We start from the raw sequence: 17,152 nt of genomic DNA, 5'->3' as shown, positions 1-17,152 counted from the left end.
CTGAATGTTTAAATGGCTGCGCAGAATACCTGCAGGAGATGTAACGCTGGTGCCACGATTTACATGTACGAGATTGCAGTCGCGGGCCGATAAAAAACCGGTCAGAACATGCCATGTCAATCGCTCTGCTGCTGATCTAACTGCGCCACATCTGATTTAGACCCTATGAGATTGTAAACTTCTAAAATTATATTATGGTACTTGTTTAGTGTCACCGCGGTTTGCATACGATTTGAGTTCAATTTGCATATGATTCGATCCGCGATGCTATTTAGCACACCCCCACTATCCACTTCAGCCCAAACTGTGGCGAGCGGATGCGGTAAGTGACCACCTGACCTGTTCATACCCCCACTATCCATGTCGGCGCAGAGTTGATTTTATAAAGTGTGGCGAGCCACCAAACCCAAAGCGTGGCAAGGCGATGCATCACCCCACTTTATAATATCGACTCCACTCCGATGTGGATAAGAGGGGATATGAACAGGTCGGGAGTATGCGTACCGCGTCCCCTCGCAGGGCACACTGCACTCGCCACACTTCGGGCTGACATAGATAGTGGGGGGGGGGGGGGTGTTAAATGAAAAATCCTGTGAAATACCCTGTCAATAAAAGGGGTGTCGACACAGGAACATGTGCCTTTAGACCTGGGGTAGCCAACACTAGTCCTCGAGAGCTACCAACAGTGCATGTTTTGCAGGTCTCCTCACAGAATCACAAGTGAGCTAATTAGCTCCATCTGTGTATCTTTTAAAATGTGTCAGTGATTAATGAGTGCAGCTGTGCAGCAGCTAGGTTGTCTGGAAAATGTGAACTGTTGGTAGCTCTCGAGGGCTAGGGTTGGCTACCACTGCTTTAGACATACAGTACAAGAGACGCGGGTAGTTTGCCCAAGCCCCTACTAAAACCCAGGAATCTTTGAAAGGGGTATAATTCAGGGTTGCCTACCTGACCCTCTCCTTCAGAAAGAAAATGCTCTGTTCCTGGACTTCCCACTGAGAAGTGGAAACAAAGAGTGAATTGGGACGCTGTTGAATTCTCTGACGACGAGCTATCGGCACTGCTCACCATATACAGTAGCTCACAGTCAGAGGCTCACCAGCAATATTAATATACCCCTAAAGCTGTGTACACAAAGTGCAATTTTGGCTATCGATTTTGACTATATAATCAAAATCGCTCAGAAAGCTAGCCAAAATCACACAGTGTTCAGTCTGCATGCAATACCGATGTGCGGCCCCGCGAGGTCAGTATCACATGGCTAAATAGAATGCGCAGGCAAGTCTATTTTGACTGACGCTTGTAGAATGTACAGTATTTAGCCTAGGGCCAAATAGCATATAGTCAAAAATCACAAGCGCAGTTAGTCAAAATCAGCCATTAGCCAGTGCCACACCATGTGTACACCCCTTTATTTTATCAATTTATTTATTTGTACTTATCCAAGTAACATTTTTCACACATTTAGCTTTCACCCCTGTAACACTCCTGACGTAGTAGCGGATTTCACTACTAGACTTTTTAACCCTTCACTTGCTATTTCTCACTAGTGTGCTGCCTTGGGTTGGCTTAGGAGTGTCCCATGCCCCAGACCTGCACCCTTAGAATGTTAGGGATTTAAGGTGTGATTCTTGCATGCGATTTGAACTTTTTAGTTCCAAACGCATTGCGTCTAGTTCAGAACGCGATGTGTTTATTTTGTGATGCGATGTGTGCACCTGTGTTGTCCATATCGCAAAGGCTCAATAGTATGTGCAGGCAGGTATTTTTGTACTACATCGCATCGTGTCTAATTCAAATCATACCCTGTGTAGGCAATCACATGCAATATGTACTTTACATATTTAATTACATATTGTAGTCTAGTCTAAATCTTATGTAGTTCAATTAACACAGTGTAAAAAGTTCTAATCGAATAGCACTGAAGTTAAAATTGTATAGCACACATTGTGTAGCTCAAATCAAGACTAGCACACATCTCACCGTGTGTTAGCAACATTACCCGATGATGAGGTTACCTAGACGTAATCCATACCTCCCAGCATGACCCTCTCCAGGAGGGACAGAATGCTCTGTTTCTGGACTTTCCTCTTAATTTGGAACGCCTTTCTTATGAATTAACCGGTTTAAAACAGGTGATGGTAATCATACATTAAGAGGCAAGTCCAGAAACAGAACATTGTCTCCCTCCTGGAGAGGGTCATGTTGGGAAGTATGCGTAATCCCATAAATTTGGCTGAGATTGCAATTAAATAATTTTAACTTTTTTGCACAAACACTAAGCAGTGCCTGATTATTTTATATCTTTGGGGACTTAGATCCTCTAGTACTAAAGTATTGTAGCCTGTACAAAATTACAAATAGCTGACTTGGCTCCTCAGATTACCTAAATTGTTAAAAAAGTTGTTATGCAATTGTTGCCGAAACATACTTGACTGTGTTATGTAAGTACAGTTTTTTGCCACAATTGTGAAAGGAACATGACAATCGATGCAATTACTGTCGATATGTAGTAGTAGTAGATAGAGCTGCGCACGTTATTACCACCTGCGGCAATAACGTATATCTGGTAGCTGGCGTTCCAGCACAGTGGACGAATGAACATCTCACATGTTCGCGGGTTCATTTGTGGGAATGGGGCGCGTTAGCGTCACCGCCGGGCCACGACAATTGGCGCAACGGCAATATTGAGTGCGACACCATCTGTATATGACTGTTGCACAACCCACTTCCCAATGGAAGCAGGGCAGAGTAACACTGCCATACGTTGGAGGAAGGGGACAAATGTGATACTACAGAATTGATGGAAGAAACACTATGAATTGTGATTAGATTCATAATACAGTATGTCATGGCCACGCCACCTACTGTTCCCCTGGAAAGGTTTTAAAAATGAAGAATTGTTTCATCTTGCAAATTTTTACTTGCTTAAGTAAATTCAGTTTTATACTGTCACCTTGAGTATTATAAGCATCCCAATGCGGCACATGGACAAATCATTCATGCACTCCTGCTCGTACTCTCAGATAATGCTAACCTCTATAGTTCTACTGTCACCTATGAATTTGCTCTATTAGGTACCCCCTCCTCTACTCCATCATGTTGGCAATGTAAATAAATCTGAACATGGAATAAATAACAATTGGCACTGCACATTTTAAATAAGGTGATATTGGTAATGGACAGTCTACATACATATGATTTGCTACAGTTATCCATGACAATGGCAAGTGTTATATACACTCCACTTACGGATAAGATCAGGAGCGCCCCAGGCGGGGGCTGCAATCTGGATGTCCAGCTGCCGTGCTGCTCTAGGGGAGGGGGTTATGGGGTGTGTGATGGTGTCGGCGCACTGCTCGGGGGGGGTCCACATTGTGCCCGCTGTGCTGCCTGGGGGGGTTGCCGTGCTGCTCACTTACCATCGGGACGCAACTTACTTCCTCCGGGCGGCTCTGCTGCTGGCCTGCAGCTCACTACCGCCCTCCAGTGGCCGGCGCCCTAGGCAAATCCCTAAACCTGCCTAGTGGTGGCGCCGTTCCTGGATAATAGAGTTTATATAGATAGGCAGAGCATATTTGCAGAATAGACCATGGCCCTTCTTCAGATCTGAGCTCAGTACAAATTTGTTTTGAAAATGGCCAAAACCATGTGCACTGCAGGTGGGGCAGATGTAACATGTGCAGAGAGAGTTAAATTTGGTTGGGGTGTGTTGAAATTGAAATCTATATTGCAGTGTAAAAAATAATGCAGCCAGTATTTACCGTGCACAGAAACAAAATAACTCACCCAAATCTAACTCTCTCTGCACATGTTACATCTGCCCCACCCGCAGTATACATGGTTTTGCCCATTTTCCAAACAAATTTGTACCGAGCTCAGATCTGAATAAGGCCCCATATGTGTATCTTTCGCAGATTTCACTGCTAAATAAAGCGGTGATTTACTTTTATAGAACAGAAGTTGTTTTCATACCTGAGTCTTAGGCTTCTCAGGTCATCTTTGGTGATATCGTGCAGAATATCATAGAGGGTATAATCTTCTTCAACAAACTGCGGATACAATGTATTTTAAAAAGTAAATCAGGGGAATACTACACAGGGGGGTCAAACTCAAATTCATCGGGGGCCGCATCAGCAGTTTGGTCACCCTCAAAGGGCCGGTTGTATCTGTAGGACTATGTGTCCACTCTTTATTATCATATTAGTGTCCTTCATACAAGTATGTCCCAAATAATACCACTGTAACTCAGCAGTAGCATTTCCCTCCTGCTATTGCTGTGAACTGCAGTGCATTAGGGCACACGCTGCCTGCACAGGGGGGCAGCACTCAGTCTTAGGGCATATGTCCTGCTTATTATCATGGGACACAGCAATTAATGATGGGCTGCAATGTGCCAGTGCACACACACACACATAGGCAGAGAGTTTGACACTTACCCGCTCTGATGCGTCCACTCCAGTCTGAGCTGCTCCACCACCAAGGACACAGCTGCGCTCTCACACAGGCGCATTTCCCCCTCCCTCCTGTGAGTAGCGCTCCTCGCACTATCTATCCAGGAGTGGGGGGCAGCGTGCTCCCGGTCACTGTGCAGTGCACACTCAGCAGTAAGTGACCTGGAGCGCACAGCAGCAGCAGCAGCACCATGCTCCCGGTCACTGTGCATTGCACACTCAGCAGTAAGTGACCTGGAGCGCACAGCAGCAGCAGCACCATTCACCACGACGGACCTGCTCTTTCCTCTCTCTGGCTCCTATACAGCAGGTGGGAGCGGAGGAGGGGTTGACGACTGGCGGCACTGCGCTAGAGGGCAGACATTCTCTGGCTTGTAGGCTGCCGCGCATGCGCTGAAGAGGCGGTTTTCTTGTTTAAAAAAAAAAAAACGAGAATAAAAGGTGAAGGCTGGCGGCGGCTGCGCGGGCCACATGAAGAGGTCTGGCGGGCCGGATTTGGCCCGCGGGCCTTGTGTTTGACACCCCTAAACTAGAATGTCTACGGACACTGCATAGACCATTACCTGCTCCACAACATCCTCAGCAGCACCCTGCTGTCTCAGCCAGTCCACCAGCTCCTGGTCTCGGTTGATGCCAATGGAAACATAGGATGCTGATCTTGGAACATCTAAAGAAGATCACAAAAATGTAACCACAGTGACCCATAAAAAATGGCCTAAGATCAGCTAATGGCAATGTAAAAGGGTTGTAATTGGCAATAGCAGGACAAGATCCACCTACATTTAATATTTTCCCTTTTAGGGGTCGATCCTATTAGGTACGAAGGGTGCGAGGTGCCATTCAGGTGCCATTTTCAAGCGTTTAAATGTTGAAAACGTCACCCAAATGAAGCTGATCTTGAACCTTTCGCTGGGCCGAATTCGCTTTAAAGTGAATTCAGCCCGCCATAAAGTGCCATGATGATTTACACTCGCAAATCATCATAGTGCGCCTGGTGCCATGATGATTTGCACTCGCTAATCATCCGCACGGAATAGGATCGACCCCTTAGTGTTTAAAAATATATATAGAATTGTAAAATTATAACACCATTAACCTCAACAGTTACAGTCATGTTTGCTGAGCTGTCGGGATTGACCTTCACATTTATTTATTTATTTACAGTTTCTTATATAGCGCAGCAGATTATGTTGCCCTTTACAATTGTTGGCAGTGTTAAAACAAACTGGGTATCAACAGACAGACTTGTTGGTAAGAGGAACCTGCTGCAAGCTTACAATCTATAAGGACATAGGAGGGAAACACAAGGACAGGCAACAGTAATAGCATAGCAGTCCCACCAAGTTGAAAGTCCAGAAAGGAAGCTATATAATACATAGGTGCCTCAGACGGTTATGCATGTGGAACTTAAATAGGTTAGGCTTGCCTGAAGAGGTGAGTCTTCAATTAACGCTTGAAAGTTTGGAGGCTAGTGGAGAGTCTTATTGTGAGTGGAAGGGCATTCCATAGGGTGCACTGGCGAGAGTCTATAGGAGACTATTCCAATGCGGGATATAATGAGTGCATGGATAAGGGATTTAGTAGTGTCTTGTGTAAGATAGTGTCGTATTTTGGATATGTTTTTTAGATGAATGTAACATGATTTGGAGACAAATTGAATGTGGGGAACAAATGACAGTTCAGAGTTGAGGATGATCGCTAGGGAACAAGCTTGTGGGGTAGGGTAGATTGTCGAGTTGTCAACAGTTATGGAGATATAAGGATGGTAACTGTTCTTGGCTTGGGAATATAATTGGCTTGGGAATATAATTAATTGCATTTTGGAAGGTGCGAGAAGACATCCAAGATGAGATGGCAGAGACACATTCAGAGACTCGGCCAAAAACCACTGGTGACAACTCTGGGGTTGATAGATAGATTTGAGTACCGTCCGCATACAATTGATACTGAAATCCGAAAGAGCTGATTAGTTTGCCAAGAGATGAGGTATAGATTGAGAAAAGCAGAGGACCTACAACCGAGCCTTGCAGTACTCCAACTGACAGAGGTAGTGATGAGGAGGTAGATTCAGAGAAGAGAACACCGAAAAAGCAATCAGATAGGTAAGATAAGACCCAGGAGAGGACTGTATCATTAGGAAGTGTAGTGTAAGAGAAGAGTGTGATAAACAGTGTTAAAGGCAGCAGAAAGATCTAGAAGAATGAGTAATGGCCTTTGGATTTAGCAGTGACCAGATCATTCACCACTTCAGTCAGTGCTGTTGCAGTGTAGTGTTGGGAATGAAAGCATGGCTGAAGTGGGTTTAATAGGGTGTAAGAGTTAAGAAAGTGTGTGAGGCGAGAGTAGACAAGTCTCTCGAGTAGCTTGGAGAAGCATGGGAGCTGAGAGATAGGACGGTAGTTAGAGAGATAGTTAGGGTCATCATTGTGTTTTTTCAGAATGGGAGTAATCACTGCATGTTTGAAGTAAAAGTACCAGTCTGTTCTCTTTGGCTATTGAGCCACTGGCGTGTGCCATAAGGAATCACCCAGAGGTTGTTGGTTTTCGTGTGGGGCAGCTGTATGATACTGTTGCTTTGTATGCAGATGATCTAGTGATTTTTCTGTCTGAGTATGTTAAATCTGCCCCTATCGTGCTGCAGGTGATCAAAGTACATGGCAGCTTTTCTGGTTTTGTTGTAAATGTTAAGAAGTCAAGTATTCTTGCTCTAAAGCCGCAGACGGTTTCCCATCCTTATATGGCATTGCCAGTGAGGTGGACAGAGTCATTTAGATACCTTGGGATTCGGATATCTAGGGATCCTTTTGACTTCGTTCAGTTAAATGTTCAACCATTGGTGGCCTTTATTATGTCAAAATTTAAATCATGGAGTCGTCTGCCCCTCACTGTTATAGGGCGTGTTAATTTAATAAAAATGATTATAGTACCCAAGTTTCTGTACGTGCTACAGCAGTCGCCAGTGTATTTGCCAATCTCCCTTTTTTCAAAAATCAATAGTTTAATATCTACATTTATATGGAATAATAGGCGAGCAAAGATCCAAATGAACACATTAATGAGAAAGAAGGATCAGGGGGGTATTGCATTTCCTAATTTTAGATTTAACTATCTGGCGGGGCAGTTATTGCAATTGTGCGACTGGGTAATGGAAAATACGGACAGTGGAATAGTCAAACTAATGGTGGCACAAGGGAATTCTACCTTTACCCCACTACAACGTCTTTTGATGGGCTTTTTTGAGTACTCCAAAATGACCCTCCGCTGGTAAGGCAAGCAGTAAGGATTTGGAGGGAAGCAAATAAAACAGCTAAATTCTCCGATATAGAGGTTGACCATCCTTTATCGGATTATACATTTTTGCAAGAGCTGAAGGTACTTCAACCAGACAAGATCTGGAGGCATTATGGGCTGAAATCGATCAGCCAGCTCTACGAACAAGGTATTTTGAAGTCATTCATGCAGTTAGCGTCAGAATTCAACCTCCCTAGACATTTCTTTTTTAGATTTTTGCAAATGAGAAGCGCACTCGAGGTTCAATTTAAGAACATAGCGGTATGTTTCTCGGTTTCACCTATAAAGAAAGCTTTGCAAGTGAGCCATAAAAGAAAGGGTGTCTCAAGGCTGTATAATATGCTGGTTGTTGCTAAGTTTGATGATGGGTTAGTAGAGCTTAAAGAAAAGTGGTCGGTAGATGTGGGCTCTCTAAATGCTGAAGAGTGGGATATGGCTACAACTTTAGTCCACTCTGCGACCAACTCAATAACGGTGCAGCAGGTGCAACTGTACTTTTTCCATAGATCTTATATGTCTACTTCAAGGTTGGTTAGAATGGGGAGTCGTACATCACCACTATGTCCCAAATGTAAATGTGAACCTGGCTCATTCTGGCATTTAACATGGGAATGCGTAGTTCTTAGGGCATTTTGGGACAAGGTGCAGCAAATTTTGATAAGTACGGGTATCCCCGGGTCTATGCTGGATTGTAAATGTTGCGTGTTAAATGTATATATGGGTAACACAATCAACAATCACGATAAAACTAATTTGTGTGCACTGGCAAAGCTACTGATAGCGAGGACATGGCTCTCTAAGGAAGGTCCTGATATCGTAGCTTGGACATCTTTGGTTAATTTCACAGCTACTCACGAAAGATATATATATTTGTGTAGGAATAGCTTAAGTAATTACACTAAGGTTTGGCACAGATGGCTAACGTCTAGCCATACGTCTGTAGAGTTTAATTTAAGTTAATAGGCTTATGAGTATTAACAATAGCACAGAGAATGTAGTAATGTAAATATACAGTATATATATATATTTTTGTATGTTGTGTTCACGAAGGATGGTAGTACAACACAGTAATCAGTACCCTCTATCAATATTATGGTATAATTGTATAGATTAGGATATAGAGCGGGTAATATTGCTATAAACACTGTTTAGAACACTGTTTAGTTATATGTAGTGTTGACCTATGCATCCCGATATACATTCTGTTGGTCCGTCCTGTAGTAGTCAACTAAGATGAAGTTATATGGGGATAGCTACTAAGTTGTAAACCTGTCAGTGCCACTATGTATAAATGGGACCTTACCCAGATGTATGTACCCAATTCTGCCTTTTGAGTATTCGTTTTTTTTTTTTCGGTATATGCCTCCGGGTGCTCGCAAGTCTGGCATATTTAGTGTAATATCAATGATCTGCAAGTAGGTGCCTCGTTGTCCACAAAGTGTTTTTATGTAGTTAATTTTTTACTGTCAATGTTTTTGTATTGTTCTTTATGTCTTATTTTGCCATATGTGCTGTGTCACAATTCAATATGCAAATTGAAGTATGGATATCCATTGTACAGGGCAGGACCCGTGGATACCTGCAATACTGTTTATCATATCTAACCGGTAGCAGATTGTCAGTCGGCTGTACCATGGCCATTGTTGTCGGTTATGTGTGGCATTTTTCTCTTTTAAAACCAATAAAAAGTATAACTGTAAAAAAAAAAAAAAAAGTACCAGTAGCAAGAGAGAGATTGCAGATTCTAGTTAAGGTTTCGATTAGCACAGAAGATAGTGTTTTAATGACTTGAGCAGGTATAGGATCAAGAAGAGAGGTAGTGGAGGAGGAGGATAAGAAGAGTGTGGATACGTCTTTTTCAGTTGTGGGCTCAAATGAAGGGAAAGTGACAGAGGGTTCAGGTGGAGAAGTAAGTAGGTTAGAGGCTGCATAAGAGCCTACAATTTCATCTCAGATGTTATCAATCTTGTCCTTAAAGTAGGAGGCAAGTTCTTGTGCACTGAAGGTAGCTGATGGGGGAGGAGTGGTAGATAGTCTTATATGTGAGGAAATCACTCAGGTTATGAGATTTACGCCATTGATGTTCTACTTTACGTGACTGATTTCATAGTTGTCTTGTTATTTTGGAGTAACACGGTTGGTATCTAAGCCTGCATGGGGTGTAATAAGAAGCTGGAGCCACTTCATCAAGGGCTGTTTCAAGAGTCTGGTACAGGTGAGAAACAGCAGGAGAGATACATGTAGAAATTGGTGAGAGCTGTTGATGCAGAGAGGTGGAAAGTTGTGGAAAATGAATAGCATTAGTATTTCTGCAGGATATGGTAGGCTTGCATGATTTCAGTGTCAGTGAGCTTGGCGTAATGGAGGAGAGCGAGAGGGTAATGAGATTGTGATCAGAGAGAGACAGGCCTGGGGGGGGTGTGTGAGAAGTGGAAACCACCATATCACAGTGCTGCAGGCAAGGCCGTGTCTGATTGTGTGAGCCAGGTTTCTGTAAAAGCCAGCAGGTTGAAGTTGTGAGAGATAAAGAGGTTGTAGATGGATGTTCATTTGTTGCAAACAGTGCATTCAGTAGGGTACATTGAATTTGCTTGGTGGGTGACGTGATATTTATGAGGGTAGCTGAATTTATTTCTATAAGGCTTGGGTGGCTTGGAACCAGTTAAATCTGAGTGGGCCTGATTTAAGCTAATAAGATTATAAAGCAGAGATAGATATAGGTGGATGTTTGTGGTTTATTATATTGTGGTCAGATGTAGTTGTGAAAGTACAAGTAGAAAAGTAAGTAAAAGCTCATAAGTGTTTATTAGAGGGGAGTGGATAACAGAAGAGTGGTGAGTGTCAGGGAGATTATAGGCTGGATGAGAATTTCATGTAATGAAATGAGATATAGCAGTTTGGTGAGCATGATGTGATTGTGTGTACAGGTATGTTGGAGACAGGGTTAAGTAGAATGGATAAGTTAAGTAATGATGTAATTAATGGATAAGTTAAGTAATGATGTAGTAAGTATTGTATTTACCTTTGTTGATGTTGTTCAATATTTTTCAACTTGTTTTTTAACTGTTCTTTAAAAGTAATTCCCACTTTGTAATTTCTCGCTTCGTATATTTCCATACCCTCCAACATGACCCATTCCATTAGGTATACAATGCTCTGTTCCTGGACTTCCCTCCTAACTTATGATTGCCATCACCTTTGTTGAACTAGTTCATTTATAAGAAAGGTGTGTCAACACAGGTGACGGCAATCATATAGGTCAGAGGGAAGTCCTGGAACAGAGCATTTTGTACCTAATGGAATAGGTCATGTTTGAGGGTATGTATTTATAACTAGACAAATGCTGGCAGACAACTGCCCTCGAACTATTAGATATGTAACTAAACTTCAATCAATTGACTTCAGATCGTTTCCTGCCAATAACTGAAGTGATTCATGTTCCTCCACTTTGGCCCTGGGATTTGTATTGGTTATTTTGCACTTAGCTCGCAGCAATAATGACACTCACAGTGTTCATTTGACTGCTGTGTGTTGATGTATGAAGAATCTTTCCTATGTATGGATTTTTTTGTGTTTGTTATGTAAAACTAATATAGATTACAACTTTATCTGGAGACTACTGGGCTGCTTGGGACTAGAAAAAGTGGCTGATATGACATATTGTAGATGGATGATGTAGACTTACCCATACTGGATTTGATCTGAAGTAAATGCAAATCGTGACTTCGTTGTTCCAGACATTGCTTTAACAGATACTGGTATTCCCTTTCCTTTTGCACCAGGTCTTCCAGTAGCCTGTGTCCAATAGTAAGAGACTCAACAACATAAGGTGACTGTACAAACAGTGTCGGGATAGTCTATAAAAATGAAGATATTATAAAATCTTCTTGAACTTGCCCTTAATAGAACAATTACACAATGTTCCATTAAAATGTATCTATTTGGAATGTAAAAACATCAACTTTTTGTACTTTTTATAATTAGTGAACCTCCCTAAATGTAAAAGCTTTGGTTTAATACAGGTATCTTAATTCCCTTTGTGCGCTACGATCCAATAAGGAATGTCGCTTACATGCTCATGACATTCAGACAAAAGAGAAAAAGCAGACATGCACTGTAAATACTAAACCTCATCTGGTGCGTCCCTAATAATAACATTCAAGACCTCCTAGGCCAGCACAAGCCAACCACCCCAAGGCATCAGAATAATGTGAGATAGGATAGGCAGCTATGTGTTACATAGATGAAAGGTAATAATGAAAGAGTTAAAAGAAAGTTGAAAAGTGTGACTGATATAAAATAATTTGGCACTAAAAATTTGCTAAATGAAGTGTCACAATATGATGCCACAAAGTAGCCAGGCACCACCAACGAGGGGGCCCCATACCCCAAAAGATTACCATGAGACGGAACAGCTACCATTGATAATTGCCCATTTCATGGACTCCATGCATTACATACACTGATCACAATGAACGCACAGTTAGTGCTGAGTCTGACACATCGTGGTACATACGCAGATCTATTTTCCACACAGTAGGATTAAACTTGTGAGGAGCCTCCATGGGGTGTATTCAATGAAGCCAGAGAGGGGGGTTTTATGGCGAGGATGGCTTGTTTTCGGCGAGGATCGCTGAAAACAAGGCATCCTTGTCGTTTAACCCTCTTTCCAGCCGCTCTCCCTATTCTATGTTCTGGGGGAATCCTTGTCTTCCCCGAACAGCAAGGATCGCAACTATTGCCGAGAGCCTGCTGCATATAGCCGTGAGCCTCGCCATTTTGACGGCGACACACGCTGTTTACACCTCGCTTTATAGAAATAGAGAGGTGAAAACAGCGAGTGCAGGGCGTCAGTTGAATACGGAGGGCGGGCTATGACGGCAAGCAATAGGCACTGCTTGCCGTCGTAGATTGCCTGATTATCACTGAATATACCCCCATATGTGTGGATAAGTCTGACTCAGAAGCAGATGCTTAATATAGAAGGAATTAGTACATGACATATATGAGGACTGGAGTATAATGAGGATTATTAAATGTTAAAAGGACATATATAAAAGAGGGTGGTCTATCTTTCTCACATGACTGTATGTACTGTATGTCCCAGCCCATGTTATCCCTCTCTGTGTTGGTGACAGGATATGTTGCTTTTGTTATCTGTCTGTTCTACTGTACCTATTGGTATCTTGTCTCAATTTTCCAAGTTGTAGATTGAAATGTTGACTCTGTGATTCATGTGACACCACCGAGCTCAGAGTGCTACATCCCACTGTGATGACGGCCTCCTCGGAGCTGTTCTGCTGTACCGGCTGGTAATCTTCACATTCTTCCACTTCCTTGTCCACCCCTTCACTCTCCGACGGGGGTCCCAAGTGTGTCCTAAGTTCTGTGTAGCACACAGAAAGAAGACACTTACAGGTACAGTATTAGTGCTACACAATGTAGTTTAGTTTTACATGTACAGGCTGTATGACATTATTGTCTCTGATAATCCTATAATGGTCTCTTTCTGCAACTAGTCTACAGCAGCAGCTACAATGCTGTTAGAGCTAGTTGTGATCAATGTCAACTTGTAGTAACAGTGGAAAGATGGGAACATCCACAGCACTCTACTTATTCCACATTTTCTGTACTGCACCATTCTATGCTCATATCCTACACTGCATTTCTCTACCAGGAGTCATACAGTCTATAACTGGCTAATGACACACACTGGAATGGTGGGACAAGCTGCCGTATGTGGTGACTTTACCAGATGGAAATAACTGGGAAAAGAGGCTCTTCCATAGTTCAGACCACTGTCATTAGTCATTTTAATTCTGCTTTATATTTTTTACCTACAATCCAAACAAGTTTCCATTGGAGGATCCCACATATAAGTCTCTGATATCTCGTTTGACTATTTTATGTGACCAGAGCTATTGAAGACTTCTATCAAGCACCACTTTGAGTTGTATTACAGCTCAACCTAATTCTAACAGTCATGAGATGCAGGATACTGTAACTGAACACTTCTCCTTCCTGATACCACATATGACTGAAGAAGACCTGAACACTACGCCTACCTGATACCATATATGGCTGCAGGAGACCTGAACACTACTCCTACCTGATACCATGTATGGTTGCAGGAGACCTGAGCACTACTCCTACCTGATACCATATATGGCTGCAGGAGACCTGGACAATACTCCTACTGACACCATGTATAAGACAGCAGGATACTTGAGCACTACTCCTACCTAATAACATATAAGACTGCAGGAGACCTGAACAATACACTTAAGTGATACCATATATGACTGCAGAAGACCTGAGCCCTACTCCTACCTGATACCATATAAAACTACAGGAGCCCTTCAATCTTACCTTGCCCCACTGGAGGTTACATTTTTGGGCGGTTGTGAGAATTAAATAAACCTACCAGTGTAATTTTGTAGTGGGGGAGAAAACTGGAGCTTGTTGAAGAATCCCAAACAAGCATAGGAAGCACATACAAACTTCACACAGATGAAGCCCTGGCAAGTAATTGAACAGAAGAACTCTGTACTGTGAGGCTGAAATGCTAAAATGACTATACCCATGCACTAGCAGAGCCTGGCAGCTGAGAGGTAACATTGTACTTATGCTGATGTGTTCCATGAACTTACCCGGAATGAGAATAGTGACTGCTGCCTGTACTGCACGCCGGATGATATTATCCATAGCAAACATCCAGTGAGGTCGAATTAAATGATTTCTTAAGACTTTATTAACCTATTGATATATGTAAAAAAAAGAATATAGTTGTCATTTTTGGATTTGCTAAGACTAAACTCCATCATTTCCCTGCACATATAAGAGACATGTAAAACAGCGGCCATTTCACCTGAAAATGCATCTTAAGCCATGTACACACTATGGGGGTGATTCAGACCGGTTTGTTAGGCTGCATTTACTCGCAGCCTAGCGAGCAGGAAAATGCTACTCCGCCGAACATCGAGCCGATGAGTGCACATTCATATCCCCTGCATGCGCCCGAACGGGAGAGACTAATCATTCGATAGTCGCTCACCACTGAATAACTTGTCCACTGTTCGGTAAGAAAAGTCAACCTGGACTAAATTTTTCCAGACGAATTAGAGGCGGGTGATGACGCCACGTAGGCATCAATATGTCTGCATCTGCCGGGGTACGCCCAGTGTTTTATGGACATGTCCATTTTTGCAGATGTGGTCTACTGTGGATCGTAATTTTTTTTTTTTTTTAAATGTACCTCATTTTGAATGAATTCCTTCTAACCACATTTCACATATTTTGTATAGTAAGAATTGTGCAAAAAAAAAAAATAGAAATAAATCATTAAAAATGTTGTGTAATAATATGTGTATAATTGTGTATAATATAAATGTGAGTGTGCATCATTCATTTCACTTGATCTAACTCCTTCACACGCACACAGATTCCTGGCGAAGTTAGGCTAGATCTATTATACCCCTTTCACATTGAACCTCGGACACCTGTTATTGCCGGGTGGGTGACGTATGGACCCAGGTCAAGGTGCGGTGTGAAACTGTCATTTCTGCCACATACAGTATTGTATTTTCTTCTCAGAGACCCTTTCACTATGGGACGTCCCATTATTTTCTAAAAATAATAAGGGGTGATGTTTCCTATAACTAATCAGCTTCTGTCTATTACTTTTCTATTGCATCCTAGAAAATGATAGGCAGAAGCCAATTGGATGCTATGGACAACATCACCTCATTTCATTTTTAGAAGCTTTAGTAAATTTACCCCTTAAGGCCCCAATACACTTATCCGATTTGGGATGACTTCCCTCAATTCAGACTTATGGAGCCAAGAATTCGGCCCAAATGTGTTTGACACCCCACCCGACCCGATGTGCGGTCCTGTGCGCATCGGGTCAGACCCTACAGATTGAACTTACTGCAGGTTCAGTCTGTTGGATCGGACCCATCAGAGGCACATCCCGGGTGCCATGTATTGTACTGCGGCTGAGAACAATAGGCCTTGGATAGCCATGGCTCACCATGGCTACCCAGGGATGGCTAGATGAGGATGGCTCCATCTGTCACTCTAACATTTGTTCCCAGTGAACTCCCTGTGCAAGTTATTAGTGGTTTCCTGGTTCTGACCACGGCTATTTTACTGACTGGATTCTGCTTAACCCATTACTCCGCCTGGGAATGGTTGGTATTAATCTTGCTATTCTGTGACTTGATTCTGCCTGCTCCCTGTACTGCATTTGCCTGCCTGGTTCTGACCCATTCTGACAACTGTACACCAGGCTGGTCGCATGAAGGAACTGAGGGCAGGTGGATATTGGCCGCATGGGGCAAACTGGAGCATAGTTGTCAGGTACTTTGGAATATGATACACAGGTTATGCACCTTAATCTGGACTCCAATGTATATGCATTACCCAGATTGAGGGTTGCGTCCTATGTATTGTGTACAGCAAACTCCAAATACCCTGTGGGGGTCCCTTGTAGGAGCCATTGATACGATAGTCTCAATAACTCACTTATGGGTAATCCACCTCACTGACCTGAGAGTTGTGACAGGAAATACCCAGAAGTGCAAACAATCTAGGTTCCCCAATTCAAGAATGTTCAGTTATTAATTAGTTAAATATTTTCAGTGGTGATTATAGCTATATAATAAGTTGAAGAGCGTGTGTGCATGTCTGTCGCATTGCGGTGACACCATGGCACTCAGAGCAGCCAAATTCACCAACAATGTACCTCTGGACCCGGTGGTGTACACCTCAAGGCCATTTTGGGAAATTTCACTTAGAAATGTAAAAAACGCCAATGTCTAATTTGCTTTGATTGATGATCTGGGAAAAGATTGACGAACTGGGAAACAGATGGTGAGGGAACAACACCACACCTAATTTCATTGCTGTCATTGTGTATGAATGCAAACACATTCTATTATCACATTGGCCTTTATTCAGATCTGATCGCAGTACAAATTTGTTTGGAAAATGGGCAAAACCATGTGCACTGCAGGTGGAACACAGTAGAACACACAAATAAAAACAAAGAACACACACACTTATACTGCTTTCACATTGCAGAAATGGGTAATGACACGGTATTCTTAAATGGGACTTTAAAACGGGTCTGAGCCTTGAGACCTTTCACATTGCAGGTGAAAACCATTTTAAAAATCATTTAATACCATTCAAACATTCAACCCGTTTAACCCCCAAGGGACACGTTTCAAGCCATTGAAATAGAGCTGTTCAAACTGCCAAAAAAACGGCTTTAAAACGTATAGGACTCTGCTTTTTAACCGTGTTGAAATACCGGTTAACTTTAACCGGTAAATCAACTCTGGCACTTTCACATTGCAGCCTTAAACGTTTTAAAATGGAAAAAAAAGGCAATATACCGTTTT

The 17,152-nt window shown here is 42.5% G+C and overlaps 1 protein-coding gene across 5 annotated transcripts in view; it reads right to left on the bottom strand.

Moving 5' to 3' along the window:
* MAP3K15 (mitogen-activated protein kinase kinase kinase 15) overlaps window positions 1-17,152 on the bottom strand; it is a 249,258-nt gene that overhangs the window by 699 nt on the left and 231,407 nt on the right. For 4 of the 5 annotated variants that reach the window (XM_083172491.1, XM_083172489.1, XM_083172490.1 and 1 more), the window contains 5 exons: window positions 14,396-14,501; window positions 12,921-13,131; window positions 11,431-11,540; window positions 5,018-5,121; window positions 3,976-4,052 (listed from right to left, as the gene is read on the bottom strand). In XM_083172491.1, coding sequence (XP_083028617.1) covers window positions 3,976-4,052; window positions 5,018-5,121; window positions 11,431-11,540; window positions 12,921-13,131; window positions 14,396-14,501 — 608 coding nt within the window. Of the gene's footprint in view, window positions 1-3,975; window positions 4,053-5,017; window positions 5,122-11,430; window positions 11,603-12,920; window positions 13,132-14,395; window positions 14,502-17,152 lie in introns of those variants that run through there. The other variant, XR_014470326.1, reaches the window with a different exon arrangement.

This window comes from Crinia signifera, chromosome 2 (genome assembly GCF_055691185.1).
Source record: "Crinia signifera chromosome 2, ASM5569118v1, whole genome shotgun sequence".
In the NCBI taxonomy this organism is placed as follows: domain Eukaryota; kingdom Metazoa; phylum Chordata; class Amphibia; order Anura; family Myobatrachidae; genus Crinia; species Crinia signifera.
Note: the sequence above shows the minus strand (reverse complement) of the source record. Positions and strands in the feature narration are given on the sequence as shown.